The sequence below is a fragment of the Mytilus galloprovincialis genome, chromosome 6 (genome assembly GCF_965363235.1).
Source record: "Mytilus galloprovincialis chromosome 6, xbMytGall1.hap1.1, whole genome shotgun sequence".
NCBI lineage: Eukaryota > Metazoa > Mollusca > Bivalvia > Mytilida > Mytilidae > Mytilus > Mytilus galloprovincialis.
The window spans coordinates 70,388,470-70,416,152 of record NC_134843.1 but is presented as its reverse complement, the minus strand read 5'-3'; the positions used below and the strand labels follow the sequence as shown (position 1 = coordinate 70,416,152).

At 31.8% G+C, this 27,683-nt stretch overlaps 1 protein-coding gene across 2 annotated transcripts in view; it reads left to right on the top strand.

Moving 5' to 3' along the window:
* The window catches only part of LOC143080212 (heat shock factor protein-like), a 40,120-nt gene extending 14,731 nt beyond the window's left edge, over window positions 1-25,389 (top strand). Inside the window, exons 5-13 of one of the 2 annotated variants that reach the window (XM_076255937.1) lie at window positions 5,495-5,732; window positions 6,116-6,229; window positions 7,620-7,679; window positions 10,449-10,657; window positions 12,308-12,355; window positions 18,484-18,589; window positions 19,978-20,022; window positions 21,065-21,140; window positions 22,024-25,389. In XM_076255937.1, the coding sequence (XP_076112052.1) occupies window positions 5,495-5,732; window positions 6,116-6,229; window positions 7,620-7,679; window positions 10,449-10,657; window positions 12,308-12,355; window positions 18,484-18,589; window positions 19,978-20,022; window positions 21,065-21,140; window positions 22,024-22,196 (1,069 nt within the window). In that variant the 3' untranslated portion in view covers window positions 22,197-25,389. The remainder of the gene's footprint in view (window positions 1-5,494; window positions 5,733-6,115; window positions 6,230-7,619; window positions 7,680-10,448; window positions 10,658-12,307; window positions 12,356-18,483; window positions 18,590-19,977; window positions 20,023-21,064; window positions 21,141-22,023) is intronic. The other variant, XM_076255938.1, reaches the window with a different exon arrangement.
* Window positions 25,390-27,683: the final 2,294 nt, after the last annotated feature.

Sequence of the window (27,683 nt, the reverse complement as noted above, 5' to 3'; positions counted from 1 at the left end):
CAATATTCTGCAAAAATACTGTATTTGGGCATGTATAGTCCACACTTTTTTCCTTAAATATGTACATGTAGTTTGTACATGGGTGCTGACTATACATAACTATAGACGGTTTTCAAAATTTATAAAAAAAAAGTGATCCAGCGGCGGCGTGTTAGCTAACTACTTAAAAGCGTTATATTTTAGAAGGTAGAAGACCTGGATGCTTCATACTTTGTATACAGATGCCTCATGTTACGAACTTGCCGTCAGTCACATTTCCAATGTCCTTGACCTCATTTTCATGGTTCAGTGACTACTTGAAAAAAAGTTAAGATTTTTTGTAATGTTAAATTCTCTCTTATTATAAGTAATTGGATAACTATATTTGGTATGTGTGTACCTTGCAAGGTCCTCATGCCCGTCAGACAGTTTTCACTTGACCTCGACCTCATTTCATGGATCAGTGAACAAGGTTAAAGGGGCACAAGCTATGAGATATATAAAAAATCTAAAGTTTGATTTTTTTTGTTCAATCAAAAATAAAAGTGAAATAGTGAAATAACAATTCGCTTTTTGCAGCTAAAAAGGTTCAATTTTGTCAAATTACGCTAAGAAACATTGATAATTAGTTATTCACTTGCAACTGAATGAGTCGACCTCTTTAAATCCGTATTCTTTGTGAACTTCAATTTAACCCCTAGCTAGAGATTGACAACGCATGCATTGTACGTGTACTGGTTATTTAAAGAAAAAGAATGTCAACAATGAAAGTGAAACTACAGTAAATCATTTGATTACTAATTCGATGCCCATAAAATCATTCTTATATGGTTAAAAGCAATGAGAAACATCCATTTTTATACGACCGCAAAAATTTTAATTTTCGTCGTATATTGCAATCACATTGGCGTCGTCGTCGTCGTCCTGCTTCGTCTTGCGTCGTCTTGCGTTGTCGTCGTCCGAATACTTTTAGTTTTTGCACTCTAACTTTAGTAAAAGTGAATAGAAATCTATGAAATTTTAACACAAGGTTTATGACCACAAAAGGAAGGTTGGGATTGATTTTAGGAGTTTTGGTCCCAACATTTTAGGAATTAGGGGCCAAAAAGGGCCCAAATAAGCATTTTCTTGGTTTTCGCACTATAACTTTAGTTTAAGTGAATTGAAATCTATGAAATTTTGACACAAGGTTTATGACCACAAAAGGAAGGTTGGGATTGATTTTGAGAGTTTTGGTTCCAACAGTTTAGGAATTAGGGGCCAAAAAAGGGCCCAAATAAGCATTATTCTTAGTTTTCGTACAATAACTTTAGTATAAGTAAATAGAAATCAATGAAATTTAAACACAAGGTTTATGACCACAAAAGGAAGGTTGTGATTGATTTTGGGAGTTTTGGTCCCAACAGTTAAGAATTAGGGTCCAAAAAGGGGCCCAAATAAGCATTATTCTTGGTTTTCGCACCATAACTTTAGTATAAGTGAATAGAAATCTATGAAATTTAAACACAAGGTTTATGACCATAAAAGGAAGGTTGGGTTTGATTTTGGGAGGTTTGGTCCCAACAGTTTAGGAATAAGGGGCCCAAAAGGTCCAAAATTGAACTTTGTTTGATTTCATCAAAAATTGAATAATTGGGGTTCTTTGATATGCCGAATCTAACTGTGTATGTAGATTCTTAATTTTTGGTCCTGTTTTCAAATTGGTCTACATTAAGGTCCAAAGGGTCCAAAATCAAACTTAGTTTGATTTTAACAAAAATTGAATCCTTGGGGTTCTTTGATATGCTGAATTTAAAAATGTACTTAGATTTTTAATTATTGGCCCAGTTTTCAAGTTGGTCCAAATGGGGGTCCAAAATTAAACTTTGTTTGATTTCATCAAAAATTGAATAAATGGGTTCTTTGATACGCCAAATCTAACTGTGTATGTAGATTCTTAATTTTTGGTCCAGTTTTCAAATTGGTCTACATTAAGGTCCAAAGGGTCCAAAATTAAACTAAGTTTGATTTTAACAAAAATTAAATTCTTGGGCTTATTTGATATGCTTTATCTAAATATGTACTTTGATTTTTGATTATGGGCCCAGTTTTCAAGTTGGTCCAAATCAGGATTCCATATCAAGTATTGTGCAATAGCAAGAAATTTTCAATTGCACAGTATTGCACAATAGCAAGAAATATCTAATTGCACAATATTGTGCAATAGCAATTAATTTTCAATTGGAGTTATCTTTCTTTGTATAGAATAGTAGTTGATAATATATGTTGGAAATTTGCCAGACATGACTATGATGTCATTTTCTATTTTTATTTGCCAATAACTTTATGTAAATAACTTCATTGGAAATTTGCCAATATAAAATGTTGCTGATGAAGCTTTTTTTCCTTATCTTATCTAAAATGTTTTTAGATAATGTATGTTGGACATTTGCCAGACATGACTATGATGTCATTTTCTATTTTTATTTGCCAATAACTTTATGTAAATAACTTCATTGGAAATTTGCCAATATAAAATGTTGCTGATGAAGTTTTTTTTATTGTTTTATACAATAAACTATGTATATTCACTTTTACTACCAACCAATCTTTACCATTCAGTGATAACAAGCACTTTATTTTACATTTTAATATTTTATGATGTATTTAAAAGAGTAGTTATTGTTGCAAACTCCATTAGAAATTTGAATTGATATCAGTTTTGTAAAAAGGGAAACGGGGATGTGAAAAAAAAGGGGAGGGTTTAAATTTTTCTCATTTCAGATTTCATAAATAAAAAGAAAATTTCTTCAAACATTTTTTTGAGAGGATTAATATTCAACAGCATAGTGAATTGCTCAAAGGCAAAAAAAAACTTTTAAGTTCATTAGACCACATTCATTCTGTGTCAGAAACCTATGCTGTGTCAACTATTTAATTTTAGATTTAAAAAGTTTGAAGAAGAAATCTTTAATTGATTTGTAAAATCTTGACATTTGTTTTGTGTAAAAAAAAACCATGTAATGTCAAAAATTTGATCACAATCCAAATTCAGAGCTGTATCACGCTTGAATGTTTTGTCCATACTTGCCCCAACTGTTCAGGGTTCGACCTATGCGGTCGTATAAAGCTGCGCACTGCGGAGCACCTGGTTGTGTTTTGGTCTGTTTTTCTTATATTGTATGCAATAGGTCCACTATATTTGGTGTATGGAATGATTGTAAGGTGTACATGTCTAGCTGACAGGTGTTATCTGACCTTGACCTCATTTTCATGGTTCTGTGGTCAAAGTTAAGTTTTTGAGTTTTGGTCTATTGTTCTAATACTTAATGAATTAGGTCAACTATATTTGGTGTATGGAAATATTTTATGATCTATATGTCTGTTACGTAGGTTTTATTTGACCTTGACCTCATTATCACTGCCATTTCTAAGTGTTTAGTGTTTGTGTTTTGGTCTTTTTTCCTTAATTTATAAGCAATAAGTCAACTATATTTGTTGTATTGAAGATCTGTTAGCTGTACATGTCTGCCTGGCATGGTTCATCTGACCTTGACCTCATTTTCATGGTTTATTGATCAATGTTTCGTTTTCTTTGTTAATGTTGAGTTTATGTGACAGTTGTAATAAAGCTTTATATTTAGGTCTATCAACATAATATCAATGATTAGTAAAGAAAGCGAGACATTTCAGCGTGTGCACTCTTGTCTTCATTAATAATGTATATTGGAAACGTTGGTCATATTTATTTCATTTGATTCTTATTCTTTTATTCTTTTATTCTTTTTTAACTTTTCTCTTCAAAATTGTTTATTTAAAGTAAAGGTGTGACATCCTGCATAGATAATAAAGAGGGGTAATTAAGTATTAAGTATGGGTGTGTAGCAATTAAATAATGATGTCAAGTTTTGACAGGTGTTAAATGTTATAATCCCAGGCAAAAAAACAACACGATCAATGAAGAGATTATATAAGATTAAATAGTTTTAAAATTTTGATTACTGCTAATTAATTTAGATAAATGTTTGATCTCTTTTTTCTTTTGTTCCTTAATATTCAAATTATTTCTGTTGTATTATATATCAGCTTGGACATACTTGGACAAATGTTGATTTTAAAATGGATCTTTTAATTAATAACTGTACTTTTATAAAATTATTAAATATTAATTCCCTGATGAAAAGCTTTACCAGTTCATTATTTTTCATGAAATAAATAAAACAATTTTTTTTTTATTAAATACATGGAGAATAGGTCCCTTTCAATTGATTTTTACAGTGAACTAGACTTTCAAAAAAAATAAATAAATTTACAAAACTTTTTTTCTCGATATACAGGGGATAAATGCATACTATACACTGCCGAATACGTAACCTAAAGAAAATGCGCTCTTATTATAATCATGTTACTATGAGATTACAAAAAGGTGTTTTGATACTTAATCAGATTAGTTTTAAACATATTTATTTATTGTGGATTGGGAAACAAGTTATTGCAATGTTGCAACTTATATTAATTCCTTTCCGCTTTGCAATTGCGAGTGCTACCTTGTAGCGGCATAAGCCTGCTCTTTTTTTTTTAAATCTACAAGTGTGCCTTTTACATGCAAGAGATATGGCTCTCTCTTAACACTGGTCAGCCATTTACCCTCCCCTTCCGACGGACCATCATGGTATCTCAAGACCACACTCGCAAATGGTGTCAAGGGAGAGCTGAAATTTCAGTCCCTGACTGATCGAACCAGGAACCTTTGTGTTAGTCCGATGCACTAACCACTATACCACGGCTCTCCATTAGAGCTTTGTCTGGATTTTAAGATCGAATAGTCCTGAATTGTGCTTGCTATTTGTTGAGTGCCTAATTTAGATATGATAAAATTTGATAATTGTATAAAAGCAATTTAAAAAATGACAGCGAGGTATCCAAACCATTTTGAATTCATGTTAATACATTTTAAACAGTAACTAGAGGTTGATTGATTGGCGGCTTAAAGTCCGTGCATTATGCTGCATGTATTTTATGCTAGAACAAATAAACAATGACTACAATTGGTTTGTCTTGTTATAGAGACCGCCTTGGATGAAGGTCTGGGCAATTTGGCCTGTCACTGAACTGGAAAATGAGGGTATCAACTAACTCCTCAAAGAGTTGTTGCAAGGGTTTTTAATGTGCAGAGTACTAGTGCATGACACTGTTTCAACAGGAGGCTTTGGACTGGTTACTAGTGCAAAAAAAAGCCCTAATGTGACCAGGGTTTTAGTGCATGTCAGAAGAAGACCTAAGTGACCATATTTATATTCTCCAATCACCCTTAGGGGTGAGAATATCTAGAGGGTCTTGTGTAGAACCATTCCTCAAAGATATTCAAATAACATATTGTGTCACAAAGTGGTTTTAAAGTCTTTCAATGTTTGTTAATATTGTACTTGTGTCTAGATCTTTTCATTAGTCAAATTTTCAAATGTTTTATAGATTCTATGATTCTTAATTAAATATGATCTAAACTTAACATGTTACCATATATTTCGTTTTCCAGAGAGAATGAATTATTATGGAGAGAAGTAGCCTCCCTTAGACAGAAACATGTCAAACAGCAACAAATTGTCAACAAACTAATCCAGTTCCTGATCCATTTAGTTGGAGGTCGATCTGGAATAGGCCTCAATTTGAATAGGAAAAGACCTCTTATGTTGTCAGACTCGAATCAATCCTCTCCACCTTCTAAGATGAAGAAATACGCAAAGAATGATCTACCTGTGTATTCTGTTCAGAGTGTAAGTAAACAAGAGTTAAAACAAATTATTACCATTCTCTATAATGACATGTAGGTATACCGTATAATGTCAATTGCATGCATTTATTGAGACTTTTAAAGAATAACAGTTTATTAAAAAAATAGTGCATATGCATGATATGTAAAGCATTATATTAAAAACAAAAGCAAAACAAGTTTTATTAGTCAAGTACAAAAAAGAATATATAGGATACAGGACAAATAAGTGTTGTAGACAAGTAGAGTTACCTGATAAGTATCATCTATAAAGTGTCCACTAATAAAAATTGTTATATGAATTATCTTCTGGTCATCTTGTATGAATAAATAGTATTGTGTTATTTCATAAAGCAGTGTGTAAATGTAGTTCTGTTTTGGTTTCAGCCTGAAAGTGCCCAGAATGCTGATGGGGGACCTGTTATATCAGAACTACCAGATCAGGATGTCTTCTTGAATAGGAATCCTGTTAACCAAACAGCAACTTCCAATTTGTCAGATGTAAGGATTTATTTGCAATTTCTGTGGATTTATTTATTCTTGTATATAAAGGAAAAAAAGTGATTTTGTTGATATTTGATTAGGTCCTTTATCAAAGTTCTCATAGTCTAAATTTTGGTGGTGCCACTTTTATTATTCTAGAGTTATGCCCCTTTACAAATGGAAAAATTGCTGAATTTTTCGTTCCCCTTCTCTGACTTTAGTTTGTCTCAACCAAATGATATGAAACTTATACACAATTCTCATTACAACAAAATACTAATCATGTTTGAAATTTGGGGGCTTCACTTTAACCGTTCAAGCGTTATGCTCCTTTACAAATGGAAAAATTGCTGAATTTTTTGTATCTGTTCTCTGTGCCTTTCTTCAACTAAATGTTATGAAACTTATACACAATGTTTATTACCACAAAACACAGATAGAGTTCAAATAGACTACTTTCGAGTTCGACCGTCACCAGAAAAAACTTGTCAATTATACGCGCCTTTATGACGTCATTTACTAGATAGAGGGGGTCGCCTGTATCCCTGTACTATTTACGTTCATTAAACATCTTAGTGATCGTCATTGTGCAGGATAAACTAGAAATAATGGTTGTTCTGTAGGTACTTAATGACAATTCCCTAATGACAGCAATGCTGATTGTCAATTTTGAGAATTCAATTTGCCGAATAATTCGTACAATATAGAATTATAGTTTTCCAACCACTCGCTCAACATTGGAATGGAAGTGACGACGCCCCTAAACGCACAAATGACTTTCTAGTTTTTGACGGAAATGCATCCAACTCAAAAGTTGTCTATTTTGGTGGCATCACTTTTACAGTTCAAAAGTTATGCCCCTTTATAAAAGGAAAAACTGCTGAATTTTTTTCGTTTTCCTTCTCTAACTCCAGTTCGCTTCAACCAAATGTTATGAAACTTATACACAATGCTTATTACCACAAAACACAGATCAAGTTACAAATGCAAAAAATGCTGAATTTTTTGTTTCAGTTCTCTAACTTAAGCTCCTCTCAACTAAATGCTATGAAGTTTGTCTCAACTAAATGTTATGAAAATATTAGAATTATACTTCTGAGCACAAAACTCAGTTTAAGTTCAAATTTTGGTAGCATCACTTTTACAGTTCTTGAGTTATGTCTCTTTATAACATTATATCCTAGCGGGGGCATCATCTGTGGACACCTTCCCCATTTATTTTCAGTAGATTGTTGATACAGTTAAGAAAATTACCACACATAAAAGACTTTCAATTTTGAATTTTTGTAGGAGTTCAGTATTTTTGTGATTTTACATTTTACCATAAAAAGTCACCATTCTTTAATAGTTTGTTTGCCAATTTTAAATGTTGATTTGACTTGTATGTATTTACTTACACATATTTCAGAACAAACCAATATTTACAGCTGAACCTACATACACAGCAGAGCAATTGCCTAACAGACAGGTATGATAAATAGTATTACCGAGGAAATATGACATTTCAAAACAAATTTTGAAAAAAAGTAGAGGGTGAGGGGAGGTAATTGGATGTATTTTTATACGACCGTAAAAATTGAAAATTTTTTGGTCGTATATTGGTATCACTTTGGCTGCGTCGTCGTCGTCGTCGTCCGAATACTTTTAGTTTTCGCACTCTAACTTTAGTAAAGTGAATAGAAATCTATGAAATTTTAACACGAGATTTATGACCACAAAAGGAAGGTTGGGATTGATTTTGGGAGTTTTGGTCCCAACATTTTAGGAATTAGGGGCCAAAAAGGGCCCAAATAAGCATGTTCTTGGTTTTCACACTCTAACTTTAGTTTAAGTAAATAGAAATCTATGAAATTTTGACACAAGGTTTATGACCACAAAAGGAAGGTTTGGGATTGATTTTGGGAGATTTGGTTCCCATAGTTTAGGAATTAGGGGCCAAAAAAGGGCCCAAATAAGCATTATTCTTGGTTTTCGCACAATAACTTTAGTATAAGTAAATAGAAATCAATGAAATTTTAACACAAGGTTTATGACCACAAAAGGAAGCTTGGGATTGATTTGGGGAGTTGAGGTCCCAACAATTTAGGAATTAAGGGCCAAAAAGGGGCCCAAATAAGCATTATTCTTGGTTTTCGCACCATAACTTTAGTATAAGTAAATAGAAATCTATGAAATTTAAACACAAGGTTTATGACCATAAAAGGAAGGTTGGGTTTGATTTTGGGAGTTTTGGTCCCAACAGTTTAGGAATAAGGAGCCCAAAGGGTCCAAAATTGAACTTTGTTTGATATTTCATCAAAAATTGAATAATTGAGGTTCTTTGATATGCCGAATCTAACTGTGTATGTTGATTCTTAATTTTTGGTCCCATTTTCAAATTGGTCTACATTAAGGTCCAAAGGGTCCAAAATTAAACTTAGTTTGATTTTAACAAAAATTGAATCCTTGGAGTTCTTTGATATGCTGAATCTAAAAATGTACTTAGATTTTTGATTATTGGCCCAGTTTTCAAGTTGGTCCAAATCGGGGTCCAAAATTAAACTTTGTTTGATTTCATCAAAAATTGAATAATTGGGGTTCTTTGATATGCCAAATCTAAATGTGTATGTAGATTCTTAATTTTTAGTCCCGTTTTCAAATAGGTCTACATTAAAGTCCAAAGGGTCCAAAATTAAACTAAGTTTGATTGTAACAAAAATTGAATTCTTGGGCTTCTTTGATATGCTGAATCTAAACATATACTTAGATTTTTTATTATGGGCCCAGTTTTCAAGTTGGTTCAAATCAGGATTCAAAATTATTATATTAAGTATTGTGCAATAGCAAGAAATTTTCAATTGCACAGTATTCAGCAATAGCAAGAAATCTTCAATTGCACAGTATTGTGCAATAGCAAGAAATTTTCAATTGCACAGTATTGTGCAATAGCAAGAAATCTTCAATTGCACAGTATTGTGCAATAGCAAATATTTTCAATTGCACAGTATTGCACAATAGCAAGAAATATCTAATTGCACAATATTGTGCAATAGCAAGAAATTTTCAATTGGAGTTATCTTTCTTTGTCCAGAATAGTAGTTGAAGCAACTTAAATCATTGTTTTATACAATATACAATGTATATTCACTTTTACTACCAACTGATAAATTAAAACAATCTTTACCATTCAGTGATAACAAGCACTTTATTTTACATTTTAATATTTTATGATGTATTTAAATGAGTAGTTATTGCTGCAAACTCCATTAGAAATTTGAATTGAGATCAGTTTTGGGAAAAGGGAAAGGGGAAAGTGAAATAAAAATGGGGGGGTTAGGGGGGTGTTAAATTTTTCTCATTTCAGATTTCATAAATAAAAAGAAAATTTCTTCAAACATTTTTTTTGAGAGGATTAATATTCAACAGCATAGTGAATTGCTCAAAGGCAAAAAAAATACTTTAAGTTCATTAGACCACATTCATTCTGTGTCAGAAACCTATGCAGTGTCAACTATTTAATCACATTCCAAATTTAGAGCTGAATCCAGCTTTAATGTTGTGTCCATACTTGCCCCAACCGTTCAGGGTTCAACCTCTGCGGTCGTATAAAGCTGTGCCCTGTGGAGCATCTGGTTGTTGAGAGTATTAGCTTTCCAAAAACCTGAATTTTGGAGTACTTTTAAATCACTTCTTCTTGATTTTATACAATTAATACTTATATGTTTACACAAGTGGAATTGTAAAAGGAATTGTTCACATAAACACAAAGGAACATAAGTAATTAGGGGGAAAAATCTTTCAACATGTTCAAGTTAAAAGATGTGTCAATTAATTTGGTAAATACGATGTAAGATGTTCATTTGATATTACATTTAAAGAAAATTAACATTGAAAATAAAAAAAAAATATTTAAGAACTGAAAGAAAGAGAGTATCTTCTATTCTTTCTTATCACAACATTAAAAAAAAGCAGCAAAAGAACAATGCTTTATATACAACTTAAAAAATATAAAGACTCTTGTGCAGGAAGATATTTGAATATTATATATTAGATTCTTTTTAGAATAGATCATGGAAGACTTCAATCCTCGAACTTGTAATCTTTAGTATATCCTCTCCTAATGCATGTTATCTATCAGTATATTTATTTTGGAGACTTTAAACAGAAATATGATGAAACCCTGGAACTTTTTTTTTAATAAAAAAAATATATACAAATATATTAAGTCCCCAATTGATTTGTATGTTAATAATTGTAGGATTTATCAACCAATGATTGGAAGCTTCCATCTGACCTGCTACATGTAGCTGGTGATATACTAGACTTGCAGGATTTAAAAGATTTACCAACAGATCTGAACACACCATCACCATCAATTAATCCTCCATTCTCTGGGGACCCTGCTACAGATACTAACTACCTGTCAGGACTTTTACCAACCACATCACCAGAAAATTCAATTAATCAGTAAGTAGTCAGTTTGTACATCTCCCATCCTCTGGTGACCCTACTACAGATACTAACTACCTGTCAGGACTTTTACCAACCACATCACCAGAAAATTCAATTAATCAGTAAGTAGTCAGTTTGTACATCTCCCATCCTCTGGTGACCCTACTACAGATACTAACTACCTGTCAGGACTTTTACCAACCACATCACCAGAAAATTCAATTAATCAGTAAGTAGTCAGTTTGTACATCTCCCATCCTCTGGGGACCCTACTACAGATACTAACTACCTGTCAGGACTTTTACCAACCACATCACCAGAAAATTCAATTAATCAGTAAGTAGTCAGTTTGTACATCTCTCTTCCTCTGGGGACCCTGCTACAGATACAAACTACCTGTCAGGACTTTTACCAACCACATCACCAGAAAATTCAATTAATCAGTAAGTAGTCAGTTTGTACATCTCCCATCCTCTGGTGACCCTACTACAGATACAAACTACCTGTCAGGACTTTTACCAACCACATCACCAGAAAATTCAATTAATCAGTAAGTAGTCAGTTTGTACATCTCCCATCCTCTGGGGACCCTACTACAGATACTAACTACCTATCAGGACTTTTACCTACCACATCACCAGAAAATTCAATTAATCAGTAAGTAGTCAGTTTGTACATCTCTCTTCCTCTGGGGACCCTGCTACAGATACAAACTACCTGTCAGGACTTTTACCAACCACATCACCAGAAAATTCAATTAATCAGTAAGTAGTCAGTTTGTACATTTCCCATCCTCTGGTGACCCTACTACAGATACAAACTACCTGTCAGGACTTTTACCAACCACATCACCAGAAAATTCAATTAATCAGTAAGTAGTCAGTTTGTACATCTCTCTTCCTCTGGGGACCCTACTACAGACACTAACTACCTGTCAGGACTTTTACCAACCACATCACCAGAAAATTCAATTAATCAGTAAGTAGTCAGTTTGTACATCTCTCTTCCTCTGGGGACCCTGCTACAGATACAAACTACCTGTCAGGACTTTTACCAACCACATCACCAGAAAATTCAATTAATCAGTAAGTAGTCAGTTTGTACATCCTCCATCCTCTGGTGACCCTACTACAGATACTAACTACCTGTCAGGACTTTTACCAACCACATCACCAGAAAATTCAATTAATCAGTAAGTAGTCAGTTTGTACATCTCCGTTTCTCTGGTGACACTGCTACAGATACAAACTACCTGTCAGGACCTTTACAAACCACATCACCAGAAAATTCAATTAATCAGTAAGTAATCTGTTGGTATATATAACCCTTTCCCTGGACCCACATCACCCTAAAATTCAATTGATCAGTAAGTTGTCAGTTGGTGTATCTTCCTTTCAATGGTGATACAACCTCTCAGGACTTTTACCTACTACATATATCACCAGAAAATTCAATTAATCAGAAAATAGTCAGTTGGTTTATCTTTTTTTCACACATGACTCCAATACAAATACTAACTATTTATCAGACCTTTTATCTGACCTAAAAATGACAATCTAATCCTGATAGATAAGTAGTCTGTTTATCATCTGCTTTTCTCTGTGAAGATTTTTTCCCTGATTTACAGAAAGCAACAACCATTATATTTCCATTATATATTTACAGGAGTTTACAGCAAAAAGTGAAACCAGCATTTGGTAGACAACAGTCAATGTAAGTCTTTATTATGAGATCTCTGATAGCAATGTGGGTGTGTCTAAATTACTGTTCACTCCCTCATAAAAAAGAACCAATCAGCAAGTTTAATAATTTAAGTAACAGATTGTTGAAGATTGACAATGCTGCACAAATAAGAAAATTAAAAAAAATCAAAACATTTAGGCAATAAAACCCAAAAAATTCTTTTTATCGCATATTATGAACCAGATGAAATAGAATATATAGTAATAAGTATGTCAATCGTTTTAATACGTCAGTCTAAGAAAGGACAGTTGTTATAATGCAGTCTGTCAATACATCTTTTTGTCAACATTTTGTAATATATCTCAAATTTTCTCTAATAACTTTTCTATCGAAACTTTAACACCACATAAGAATGAAGGATCTCTTTTGATTGTGCCAATTGCCAATTTGTATGCTTGTCCTGTAGCAGAGGGGAATTAGGTTTTTACTCTTTTCAGTCTCTATGTCAGTCTGTATGTCTCCAAGATGGTTAACATGGTTACTGTTCTCTAACTTTAGTTTATCTCAATCAAATGTTAGAAAACTTAAAAAGAATGCTTATTACCAGAAAATACAGATCAAGTTTGAATGTTGGTGGCATCATTTTAACTGTTCAAGAGTTATGCCCCCTTTAATACAAAAAGAATAAATTGCCGAAATTTTTGGTTCTGTTCTGTAACCAAAGTTTGCCTCATCCAAACCTTATTAAACTTATACATAGTACTTGTTACCACAAAACTCAGGTCAAGTACAAATTTGGGTAGTGACACTTTTACCATTTTTATACGACCGCAAAATTTGAAAAATTTTTCGTCGTATATTGTCGAGCCTGCAACTTTTGTTGCAGAAAGCTCGACATAGGGATAGTGATCCGGCGGCGGCGGCGGCGGCTACGGCGGCGGCGTTAGCTAACTTCTTAAAAGCTTTATATTTTAGAAGGTAGAAGACCTGGATGCTTCATACTTTGTATATAGATGCCTCATGTTACGAACTTTCCGTCAGTCACATGTCCAATGTCCTTGACCTCATTTTCATGGTTCAGTGACCACTTGAAAAAAAAGTTAATATTTTTTGTAATGTTAAATTCTCTCTTATTATAACTAATTGGATAACTATATTTGGTATGTGCGTACCTTGCAAGGTCCTCATGCCCGTCAGACAGTTTTCACTTGACCTCGACCTCATTTCATGGATCAGTGAACAAGGTTAAGTTTTGGTGGTCAAGTCCATATCTCAGATACTATAAGCAATAGGGCTAGTATATTCGGTGTATGGAAGGACTGTAAGGTGTACATGTCCAACTGGCAGATGTCATCTGACCTTGACCTCATTTTCATGGTTCAGTGGTTATAGTTAGATTTTTGTGTTTTGGTCTGTTTTTCTCATACTTTATGCAATAGATCTTCTATATTTGTTGTATGGAATGATTGTAAGGTGTACACGTCTAGCGGGCAGATGTCATCTGACCTTGACCTCATTTTCATGGTTCAGTGGTCAAAGTTAAGTTTTTGAGTTTTGGTCTTTTTATCTAATACTATATGCCATAGGTCAACTATATTTGGTGTATGGAAATATTTTATGATCTATATGTCAGTCGCGCAGGTTTTATTTGACCTTGACCTCATTTTCATGGTTCATTGCTCAGTGTTAAGTTTTTGTGTTTTGGTCTATTTTTTTTAAACTATAAGTAATAGGTCAACTATATTTGTTGTATGGAAGCATTGTTAGCTGTACATGTCTGCCTGGCATGGTTCATCTGACCTTGAACTCATTTTCATGGTTCATTGGTCTTTGTTTTGTTATCTTGGTTAATGTTAAGTTTATGTGACAGTCTTTAATAAAGCTTTATACTTAGGACTATCAACATAATATCAATGATAAGTAAAGAAGGCGAGACATTTCAGCGTGTGCACTCTTGTTGCTATCACGTTGGCGTCGTCTGCGTCATCGTCGTCGTCGTCGTCGTCGTCGTCCGAATACTTTTAGTTTTCGCACTCTAACTTTAGTAAAAGTGAATAGAAATCAATGAAATTTTAACACAAGGTTTATGACCACAAAAGGAAGGTTGGGATTGATTTTGGGAGTTTTGGTCCCAACATTTTAGGAATTAGGGGCCAAAAAGGGCCCAAATAAGCATTTTCTTGGTTTTCACACTATAACTTTAGTTTAAGTGAATAGAAATCTATGAAATTTTGACACAAGGTATATGACCACAAAAGGAAGGTTTGGATTGATTTTGGGAGTTTTGGTTCCAACAGTTTAGGAATTAAGGGCCAAAAAAAGGGCCAAAATAAGCATTATTCTTGGTTTTCGCACAATAACTTTAGTATAAGTAAATAGAAATTGATGAAATTTTAACACAAGGTTTATGACCACAAAAGGAAGGTTGGGATTGATTTTTGGAGTTGAGGTCACAACAGTTTATGAATTAGGGGCCAAAAAGGGGCCCAAATAAGCATTATTCTTGGTTTTCGCACAATAACTTTAGTATAAGTAAATAGAAATTGATGAAATTTTAACACAAGGTTTATGACCACAAAAGGAAGGTTGGGATTGATTTTTGGAGTTGAGGTCACAACAGTTTATGAATTAGGGGCCAAAAAGGGCCCAAATAAGCATTATTTTTGGTTTTTGCACCATAACTTTAGTATAAGTAAATAGAAATCTATGAAATTTAAACACAAGGTTTATGACCATAAAAGGAAGGTTGGGTTTGATTTTGGGAGTTTTGGTCCTAACAGTTTAGGAATAAGGGGCCCAAAGGGTCCAAAATTGGACTTTGAGTGATTTCATCAAAAATTGAATAATTGGGGTTCTTTGATATGCCGAATCTAACTATGCATGTAGATTCTTAATTTTTGGTCCCGTTTTCAAATTGGTCTACATTAAGGTCCATAGGGTCCAAAATTAAACTTAGTTTGATTTTAACAAAAATTGAATCCTTGGGGTTCTTTGATATGCTGAATTTAAAAATGTACTTAGATTTTTAATTATTGGCCTAGTTTTCAAGTTGGTCCAAATGGGGGTCCAAAATTAAACTTTGTTTGATTTCATCAAAAATTGAATAAATGGGTTCTTTGATATGCCAAATCTAACTGTGTATGTAGATTCTTAATTTTTGGTCCAGTTTTCAAATTGGTCTACATTAAGGTCCAAAGGGTCCAAAATTAAACTAAGTTTGATTTTAACAAAAATTAAATTCTTGGGCTTATTTGATATGCTTTATCTAAATATGTAGTTTGATTTTTTATTATGGGCCCAGTTTTCAAGTTGGTCCAAATCAGGATTCCATATCAAGTATTGTGCAATAGCAAGAAATTTTCAATTGCACAGTATTGCACAATAGCAAGAAATATCTAATTGCACAATATTGTGCAATAGCAATTAATTTTCAATTGGAGTTATCTTTCTTTGTATAGAATAGTAGTTGCTAATATATATGGGAAATTTGCCAGACATGACTATGATGTCATTTTCTATTTTTATTTGCCAATAACTTTATGTAAATAACTTCATTGGAAATTTGCCAATATAAAATGTTGCTGATGAAGCTTTTTTTCCTTATCTTATCTAAAATGTTTTTAGATAATGTATGTTGGACATTTGCCAGACATGACTATGATGTCATTTTCTATTTTTATTTGCCAATAACTTTATGTAAATAACTTCATTGGAAATTTGCCAATATAAAATGTTGCTGATGAAGTTTTTTTTATTGTTTTATACAATAAACAATGTATATTCACTTTTACTACCAACCAATCTTTACCATTCAGTGATAACAAGCACTTTATTTTACATTTTAATATTTTATGATGTATTTAAAAGAGTAGTTATTGTTGCAAACTCCATTAGAAATTTGAATTGATATCAGTTTTGGAAAAAAGGGAAACGGGGATGTGAAAAAAAGGGGGGGGGGGTTTAAATTTTTCTCATTTCAGATTTCATAAATAAAAAGAAAATTTCTTCAAACATTTTTTTGAGAGGATTAATATTCAACAGCATAGTGAATTGCTCAAAGGCAAAAAAAAACTTTTTAAGTTCATTAGACCACATTCATTCTGTGTCAGAAACCTATGCTGTGTCAACTATTTAATTTTAGATTTAAAAAGTTTGAAGAAATCTTTAATTGATTTGTAAAATCTTGACATTTGTTTTGTGTAAAAAAAAACCATGTAATGTCAAAAATTTTATCACAATCCAAATTCAGAGCTGTATCACGCTTGAATGTTTTGTCCATACTTGCCCCAACTGTTCAGGGTTCGACCTCTGCGGTCGTATAAAGCTGCGCCCTGCGGAGCACCTGGTTCAGTTATGTTCCTTTATAACTTGGATATGATATGCAAGTGGGGGCATCATCTGTGTCTCCATTTATTCGATACAGAGATGGGACTCAATTCATGGAAAATTGGATATTTTCTCAAATAACTCAACTTTTGCTCTGAAACTTTAATATGAAATCTATCACTGGTCTAGAACATTGTAAACTTCTTTTAAATTGTCATGATTTTCACTTTTGTCATTCCAGAGTTATGGTACTTTTTCATTAAATATTAAAATGTTATTTTTCACATAACCACATTGAAACATTTTATTTATTTTATCTAACTTTACATTGTCATTGAGTTTGATAAAAACAACTTTTTGTCACAGGTTTTACTTTTTATACGACCCCAAAAACATTTTGGGTTCGTATAATGGTATGATGTCGTCGTCGTCCGAAGACACTTTGGTTTCCGGATAATAACTTTAGTTTAAGTGAATAGATCTTAATGAAATTTTTTCAGAAGGTTCAATACCACAAAAGGAAGGTTGGGATTTATTTTGGGGATGATGGTCCGAACCGTTTAGGAATTAGGGGCCCAAAAGGGGCCAAAACAAGCATTTTTCTAGTTTCAGGATAATAACTTGTTTACCAGTATTTAAATTGCTCTGAAAGTATACTGCAATGTTTAAAATCACAAGTAGAAGGTTTTGATTCATTTAAGGGGTTATGGGGCCAAAGTTTAGGTATTAAGGGCCAAAAAGGGGCCAAAACAAACATTTTTCTAGTTTCCAGACAATACCTTGTGTGTAATTGCATGTATCTCTCTGAAATTGTACCACAATGTACCATATAACAAAGGGGAGGCTGGAATTAAGTTTTGGGTTAATTGCCCAAAATATGTAGGAATTAAGGGCCAAAAAAGGGCCAAAAAGAAGCATGTTTCTAGTTTCCAAACAATCATGACAATAACTTGTGTTTAAGTGTATGGATCTCTCTGAAATCATACTACAAGGTTCAATATTACAAAGGAAAGCATGGGATTGAGTTTAAGGGTTATTGTTCCAAAGGGGGGGGGGGGGATCTCAGTTAACCATTTTTTTAAGGGATTTTTTTTTTTTTTTCAACATTTTTCAAATTTCAAATTTTGAAAAGTTTCAATAAGAAATATTCAATTGCACAGTATTGTGCAATAGATGTGTTAGATCTTGAACCACATTAATTTTGTGGCAAAAACCTATATTATGTCAAAAATTTGATCACAATCAAAATTCAGACAGTATCAAGCTTGAATATTGTGACCAAATTTGCCCCAACTGTTCAGGGTTCAACCACTAGGGTCGTATAAAGCTGCACCCTGCGGAGCACCTGGTTTCTTCTTGAGTTATGGCTCATTTATCATCAACTGAAAGGCTATATGTTTACATGTCACACACTAGCACTACTATGCTTGAAATTGATTAGTACAAAATTTACTTTTGTTGGGATTGTTAAATGCTTGCTTGCTTTTGATTTTGAAAATTTTCTAGTTCGCCTTTCCAGAGTTATGAAACTTTTAAGGCAATATCAAAATAACATATCCTTATGCAAGTTTTTCAACTGGGCCAATTAACCCAATTTACTTACTTCGGATAAGGTGCCTTTTTAATACTTCATTTTATTCTTGAACCAATTTCAATATTCACAAGAATTGTGTATTATGATACTTACATGAAAACAATGTTCACTAAAAAAGATTAGAGATGGGTATTCAATTTGAAGCAACTATTTCTTTTATTTGAATAGTTTGAATTAAAGTATTTATGATTGAACAGATTGGTGAATATATTGCTATACAGTATCTGTGATATTTCAGACATGACCTGAATGATCATGTTGACACACTACAGTATGACTTGGACGGGCTACGTGATGTCTTATCTAGCAATCAGTACAGTATAGATCCATCATTTCTATTAGGGGTAAGTGCAAAATTATGTTACTTTTTGTTTTTTTTCACTAATGGAAGTAGGTATAAATTTTGATTGTGTTTGAATCTGTATTTTCTCAGAATTTTAATTGTTAGATGTGAATACTTATAAAACCATGTTCAGAGTTTTCTGCCTTATATAGCTGCTTTCATGGAGATTTTGTGTGTTGAACTTTTTTCATGTCATGTGTATATTGACAACGACAAAATGTTCGTAGATTTTATAAGAAAATGTTAATCTATTTATAGAAGATGTTGTATGATTGCAGTTGGGGATGTTGATTTATTACTCATGTATGGGTCACTTTACAGCAATCAACAATGGGCTAAACCCATATCTTATGGTACAGGCCTTTCTTTACAAAACTTGAAACAATTCACACTAGAAAACAACTGCCTGATTTATGTTTAAAAACAAAAACACAAAGCAGATATGACAAATGACCTTGTGACTTTACAGAAAATATGGCTCAAAATTGTCTCATTAGAAGCTTTATCAATAAATTTAAAAAAGGAAAGATTAACTGTAAGGCTGACATGGCAGAAAACAGTATTGTCACTTTAAACTCCAATGATTGTGTTGGTTAAAAAGCAAACAGGAAAATAGCAGATAAAGTTTGCTGTTACTAAAAAAGAAGGTACATTTAATCATACTACAGTCAACCTTTCCAATGCTATTACACATGTACACATATACTGTATTCTACTTGGTTGCATTTATTATTCTAAATCAGTGTCGATGATCTTATGTTAAACATCTAAAAACAAACAATAGGATATCATAGATAGAAGGGTTTTACTTAAGAATGGTAGTTTAGAAACTTTGTGTCCATACATCCATACCCCATGTAATATTTTGTCAGAATTTCAATATTTTATAAAAAGAACTAATATGAATTTCCTTAAGTGGAATAAGTGTATTTGTTACAGTAAAATTTATTATTTATGGGAGCTGTAAACACAATATTTATGCAAGTGCATGTATTTTGCCAAAAATGTTTATAATAATATGACAATTCAATTGATTATAGCACAGGAAATGATTCTGATGATGGACTATTAATGGTTAGAAAAAAATCTATATTATGTTTATTGCATTAAACTTTCAAAATGTAATTTGCAAAATGCCTTGTATGTCCTAGATCTAATAGCTATAGCTTTGGAGAAGCTTATGTACAAGTCAAATGGGATCTGATCTAGACAGATTTGTTTGTTATGTTTAAATTTAATCTATTTAAATTTTGTTCAGACAAGAAAATATGAAATGTTTATGATTGAATGTTAACTGTACCAGCACTCTGAATTTGAACAAAATATTAGTGATAAGAACAGAGTTATCTTTCTTTGTTTTTAGGACTTAAATTTTGTTTATTTTTTCAGCTTTTTAAAACAGATTCAACGTTAAATGAACAAGATGTAAATAATGTATGTTTATCTTTTGATTTTTTTCAATAAAATATTTAGCTTTATTCCTATAGCTATACACATATGTTATATTTATCCTTTTAAACTTTTATAAATTTCAATTATTTGGTGTACTTGCTTTGATAGATGTAAGTTGAAATGAAATATTTTCATTAACATTTTTAAGAAAAATTTAATTTTAATATGGGAAGATTTGAGTTGATGATTAACTAAACTTAAATAAGTACTTATATACATTCAATATATCTTTTAAACAAAAAAATAGAAAATGCTATCAACATACTGTAATTAAACAAAACATTGTTAAACATAAGATCAATCTGAGAGTGCATTTCTTTCTAACACAAACGATACAAACGGCTAACTGCCCACATGTTTTGATCATTTGTTTCTAACATACGTTTGCAAAGTTTACATAAACTTTGACAAACTATGCACTCGCTAAAAATGCGTCTACAGTTTGTCGCTCGTTGTTTGTTAGTACAAACGCTACCTCTGTTTCTTACTTCAACCTTATTAAACGATGTATTTGCTTCTACGTTTGTAATAAGTTTGTTTACCAACAACATGTGCATGCATTATTGAAAGTTAAAACAGGGTCAATAAACATTGATTACACGATATATTTCTTTCTACTTTTGTAGTGTTTAGAAAACAAAAAAACAAAACAAAAAAACGCCACACAACGTTTTCACAATTTTGGTTACAAAGAAATGCACTCTGAAAGAGATGAGCTATCTTATAAATCTGTAAATGATTCTTTTAAACAACTTACTGAGGATTCATTATAACTAATATTCCTTGGATACCAATTTTTGTGGATTTCATGGTAACTAGGGAATCACGAATTTAAATGTTTAACGAATTACAAATTTACTAATATAAAAGAATATATCCAGACTTTGCCAAAACCACGAAATTTAATATCAACGAAAAATGCAAGTTTTCCTCATTCCACGAAAATTGGTACCCACAAAAATAAATGAATCCACAGTTTATATTATAACTTAAAGTAACATCTATATTTTTTGTTTGTTTATAGGTGATCAACATAATGGACCCAGACAATATAAAAACCGATGATCAGGAACATGATGAGAGTGGACTAAATACTTCAGGTGAAAAGAATACACTTTATCGCTATTTTCCCGCATTTATTGGACATCACAAAGGTTCCTGTGAAATTTTGACCTCATAATACAAAATATCTGACGCCACAATGGAAAAATGATTGTTGTGTGACATCAATTGTTCACCTGCACATATTTCCAAATAGGGATAAGATGTATTAAACTTTAAAAATACAAATAATGTGTCGAAACAAATTAAGAAAAGGAGAAATACACACAAAAAAGTTTACACAATCTTAAGGCAACAAAATGTGAAAGACACATATACTGATGTGTATTGCAATGCGAAAAATATTAATACACTGCTCACTCACATTGAGGGGGATACAACATATTAAAAAGCACTGTACCAAATCTGTGTATTGTGAACATGTTACACAGACGAGACATACCACTTATGTGTATTATTCTTCTTTTTATTAGAATAACACAAGTTTCAAAATGAATTTATCTGCTCTTACTATATTCATGATGAAAAGTATGTACTGTGAATTCATTATTATTCCTTGTTTATACCAATTATCAAGATTTCGTGTTTGTCCAGGATCTACAATCCACGAACATCGGTACAAACGAAAATTTGCCAAAATTACTGTAAATTCAGGAAGTATTGTGTTATTATTGCAATTTTATAATTTAAGACTTAAATGAGATTTAAATTTTTATGATTTTGAGAATAATTAATTCAAATAAAATATTTCAAAATGACAGTTTAAATTATTGCATTTACAACTCTGTCGCAATTTGAAATAATAAAAACCTCCACAATATTTTCTGAATTGACAGTAGTAAATGTTACCCCTAGGTGCTGACAACAGTGTGGAATCAATAATAATTTTAGAATTAATTTTTTCTTACTATATTTAAACAGGAAGTGAACTGGTTCAATACAAGCCAGAGGTGTTACCAGATTTGTTTGACCTGGCCAGTCTAACGAAGGATGACGAGGATGTGATATCTAACTCATTGGGGGATGTGGGGGATATTCCTCAAATGCAAAAGACATTTACTCAACAGCATGTACCAGCTGACGACTTGGACTAAAGTGTTAATGTAAATTATTGTTGAATGTTTGAATTTGTTATGGAATACTTTTGTTAAACTTGATGAAAACAATATGTACTTAGCTTTTCAATAAAAATTATGTTAGTGAGTTGGAATGTATATGGATTTGATGCAATGATTTTGGTTTGAGATGTTATTCTTGAGAAAAATCAAATTTGATATGAATTAATGAATTGTCTTTCAATAACTGCCTAAGAACAAAGTTTGAAAATATTACTTTATTTCATTTGTTAAATGTAGTATATAAAAACCAGTGTAGTTAGAACTTTTAGTGAACATTTTTTTTTCTATAATTTTGAAATGAAAGTGTAGATATGCAGCAGTTGTTAGGTTAAATCATGTAAAAACACATTCATATGGCTTTGTAGCTTTATTTATTAATTCATGCATAGGGTTAAAGCCATTGATAAGCCATTGAAGTGTATAATCAGTAAATGAATAAAAATTTGCCAAACAAATGATACATAATATTGAAAGGAAATTATATGAAATTATAAAAAGTAAACCAAAGATCAGTTTTGTCAGTGGTCAATAATTGAAAGGTGAATTTATCCAATTGTAAAGATGACTTATTTTTTTAGTCAATAAATGTAAATAAAACCCTGTATCAATAAAGAATTGGATATATTTTTAGATTTTGTTAATTCTGATATTAATGTTAATGATCAGCATTCAGTTTGTCTATTGCCAAAACATAGACATGATAAATCTATTGGTATGTTGTGAAGGTTTGAAATTCAGAAATCTTGACAGTTATAGTATGTTTGGCTGTTGATAAAAAAAATAGGATCATATATTTGGGGATACCCAGCATATTCAACTCTTCATGAAAATACATGTATATATTGCAATATGAGTATAAATGGCATGATTTTTTTCTGTTCTTGTTAACCATTGTCTTGACCATGCCTACTACATTTTTTTTTTTTATTTCATAACAAATGAATGTGCAAATGCATATATGTCATTTCGTCTCTGGTGGAGATTTGTCTCATTGGCAATCATATGTTAATTTTATATAAATGCATTTAAAAGGTTACCATATCTTACTTGTACAATCAGCAATACTGAATGCATCCCTGTTGCTTTTATTTTTACTTGTGAAACTTGTCTAAACTAGACCCCCCAAAAAAAAAAACTGAAAACCTGAATAATTAGATCTTCCAAAAAATGAAAATCTGTGTAAACTGAAACCTAAAACATGGAACCTGTGTAAAGATTGTGATAGGACATATTGTGAATATTATTGTAAAAGTCATTTAACCCATCTTAAACAAAAACAAAATTTGCAGTCACAAAAGAGTTTGCCTTAAATAGGTTACAGAGTGTTACAGGGTTTTATTTACATGATTTACTGCAGTTACTTTTTCATGATTGTCTGAATGATTTTATTTTGTGTGAGATATTGTTGTGAAGAGCTATTCAGGATCGGTAGACTGTCAGACTAAAGACAGTCCCATTATGAACTTGTGTTTGTGGATAGTGTGAGGTTGCCTTTAGCCATACTGGATCTGTTAGAAAAATAAATATATATATCTCTGGAGTGAATAACTTGAATAATAAAAAATAAGTGTTACTGCTTTATAGAAATATTTGATTGTCTTTAATTATTATTTGTCAAGTGAGTTTTACCAATTGTTTTGTCTATTTATGTTTTGTGTTATTTTATTTGTTAATGTCTATTTTAACATTTCAGTCGAATAACTAGAAAGTATCCTTTCGTGTTTTGAAAAAGGTTGTAAATAATAGTAACCAAATAAACAAAACTTGTTGTCAATTTAACTTTTACAATAAGTTTTACTGTTTTGTTCTATTTTTCTGTTTTAAGTTGGATAGATTCTTAGATTTCTTATTCATTTGGTCATACATATTTTGGTGCTAAACAAAAGTTTTCTTTTTGAGTTCAGAAGGTGTCCATGTCACAAGAAACCATCTAAAATGAAACAATCAAATTCACCCAATTATCCTGATTTTTTTCTTCTCAAAAGTTGAGAAATATTAAATAATGTTTTCTTTGTGACTGCTCTACTTTCTCATGTCTAATCTGTTAATGTTGTACATAGGCGAATCCAGGGGACCTGCGGTGCCCATGCCTCCTTTTATGGGAACAAATTTGGTTGATTATATAAGGAATCGCTGAAGCAAGCCCCCCTCCCCTTTTAGGTCAGTCAGCAGGGCCCCCTTTGTGAAAAGTTCTGTATCTGCACTGATTTGAGTTTGTCTTTGACAGTTAGAGGAAAGGGCAACCATTTACATTATGTATATAAGATAAACCTATTTATCAGCAAGAGAAATCACAATATAAACCATTGTTTCTGATATGTTTTAGATTATTTCTTCTGAATTATCACATATTTCTTAAAGAAATGTAATATTGCTTGAGTTTCAGTTGATTTTATTTCATCAACAAATTTTTTGGATATTCTTATAACCCTGAATCAGTAAAGATTATGAACTGCAAAAATAGATAATAGAATGAAATTAGTATATAAGTATTTTATTTTTTTAGGCAGCAATTGAAATTTTAAATGCTTTTTTAAATTAACATTTTAAAGTACTTTTAGATAAATGGGATTACAAGGTGTTTGTAGCAAACAGGAAGTTTTGTTATTTCTAGCAATCTACTATAAATTCATTGCGTGCATTTATAATTGCGATTTTGTCAATTTGGACTTAAATGCTAATTTAATTGTTGCGATATTGAGAAAAGTCATGTTAAATTCGTATTTAAAATTGTAATAATGTTATAATGTTATTATTTTTGCCATAATCTAAAAAGGAACATATATGTCCCTAGTGTGTTCAAATGGTTGAAGTAAAATTTAGTTTAAAACCAGATAATATTGCAGTGAAAATAATCGTATTGTACATAGATCTATTTATCAGGAAAAAATATTGTCTGAAAATAATGAAAATAAAAATGAATAAAAAACAAGCATTTAATGGACACAAGTTTACTAAAAGCACATTTATATGACTTTGCTTCTAACTATTCATTTTGCTTTCCAAATAATAATAAGATGTTAAATCATGTAAAAAAATACTGTTGATTTATTTTTTGTTCCTGATAGTATGTTTATTGTACTCTAATCATATGTTTGTTAGAATGGTGTATGCATGTTATGTGATGTGTAATGAATGCTTTGTTATCAAATAAAGTTTTACAATTTCACCTGGTTTGCTTTGTCTCTCTTCATGATTTCATGGAATGTTACTATTTACAGTAATGACATTGTAATTAATACTATTCCACTGCATATAAAAAAGAAGATGTGGTATGATTGCCAATGAGACAGCTATCCACAAAAGACCATAATGACACAGACATAAACAACTATAAGCCCATACTGCATATTCAGCTATAAAAGGCCCCAATAAGACAATGTAAAACAATTCAAACTGCATGTTGATTTTTATAGTAAAATCAACATTGGATTGGTTAAAACTATCCCATGTGATGTTGAACAAAACTTCATATCCCCTTGTGATTATGATATTCCCCTCTGAACGTACCAATTGCCTTGCGTAAAGTTATCCAAGGTTCATGTTTGAAAACGTTTTGATAAAGTTTTCAAATGACCCCAAAAAATTTTGGGGATTGTATAATGGTATGTTGTCGCTGTCTGCGCTGTCAGCATTGTCTGCGTCGTCGTCTTTCAAAAATACATTGGTTTCCGGATAATACCTTAAGTTTAAGTGAATAGTTCTTTATGAAATTTTTTCAGAAGGTTCAATACCACAAAATGAAGGTTGGGATTAATTTTGGGGATGATGGTCCCAACCGTTTAGGAATTAAGTATCCCAAAGCAAGCATTTTTCTAGTTTCAGGTGTGTAATTGTATGGATCTCTCTGAAATTGTACCACAATGTACCATATAACAAAGTGGAGGCTGGGATTAAGTTTTGGGTTAATTGCCTGCAATATGTAGGATTTAGGGGCCTAAAAAGGTCCAAAGTTCAATACTACAAAAGAAAGCATGGGATTGAGTTTAAGGGTTATTGCTCCAATGGGGGTTTCAAAAAGTGTAGGGGGGATTTTTTTGTTTACCATTTTTTTAAGGGATTTCTTTTTTTTCAAAATTTTTAAAATTTCAAATTTTGAAAAGTTTCAAGAAGAAATATTCAATTGCACATTATTGTGTAATAGATTTGTAAGATTTTTGACCATTATTTTGTGACAAAAACTCATTTGAAATTTTTTTGACCACAATCCAAATTCAGATAGTATCAAGCTTGAATATTGTGACCCAATTTGCCCCAGCTGTTCATGATTCGACCACTGGGGTCGTATATTATAGCTGTGCCCTGAGGAGCACCTGGTTTAAAGAGCTCGAGAGTACAGTGATTTTGTTTTTAAAAATATTTTCAAATCTGAAAGCAAACAAGAATGAATCAATATTTAAAACTTTTAATTGGTTCTGATTGTCATGATTATCACAGTCTGCACGTTTAGCCACTAGTCCGATGTCCAAGACTAGTAAAATTTCAATCTGATTAGTAAGTTTTTGCAAAACTTTTTTTTTACCAATAAGAAAAATGTCAGAATATTGGTCTTAGGACTAGTAGTTGAAAAAGTTTTTGGTGTAGGCTGAATGATTGTGCATAGTGTTTAGTTATATAAAAAAAAAAACAATCGTAGAGAGATTTTTTTCTTTGGTTAACAAATCTTCATATCTCCCTCAGGTGGGACAATATCCCCAATGCGCCTCAAAATGAGGAACTCAAAAGGTATGTGTACAAAAAATCTCTGTGTAGTGATATTTGACACTTTTCTATGATAAACAAGTGACTGAGCTTAATTATTTGTGTTGATTTAGAAAGTAGGGGAACATAGAATGAATGTGTGAAAACTATGGAGCTATTAAATGTGTTCAAAGTATTATATTTTCAAAGAACTTATTGTGTTAAAAACAGGATTTTTTTTGCCCTGAGGAGGCGCATCACAATCGGCGTTTGCTAATTTACAGAAAAAGTAATCTCACTTTGTACCCTGGAAATTTAGCCACATTAGTTAAAATGTCTCAGCTTTCAAACCAGCCATCATACATATAGTGCGGTGACAGAAGTGTAAAAAGTCGTCTAGATCGCGAGTTTAATCTCCCCAAATAACACGCGGCTAAAAATGGTCTTAACTTAAAGACAAGTATGTCTTCTTTCGTTTTTGCCCTGTCGTCAAAATTTCGTACGGTCACATTTTTCTAAAAAGTCGTTTTAATGACTAGTAGTATATTGGAGAATTTCAACCCCCCTTTTTGAAAATGAAAAATTGTGAATGTTTGCCTACATTTAATTGAAATAGTTTTTCCTGAAGCTATTTTCATATGTCAAAATATTCTATTCAGTATTTTATTTTCTTCTAATCTATAAAATTTACTAAGTTTGGACTGTTTAAAAATGAGGTAATTTTAATTGCAAATTTAGACACAAACTTTAGTTTCTTCTTTATAGCAGTAATAAAGATTATCC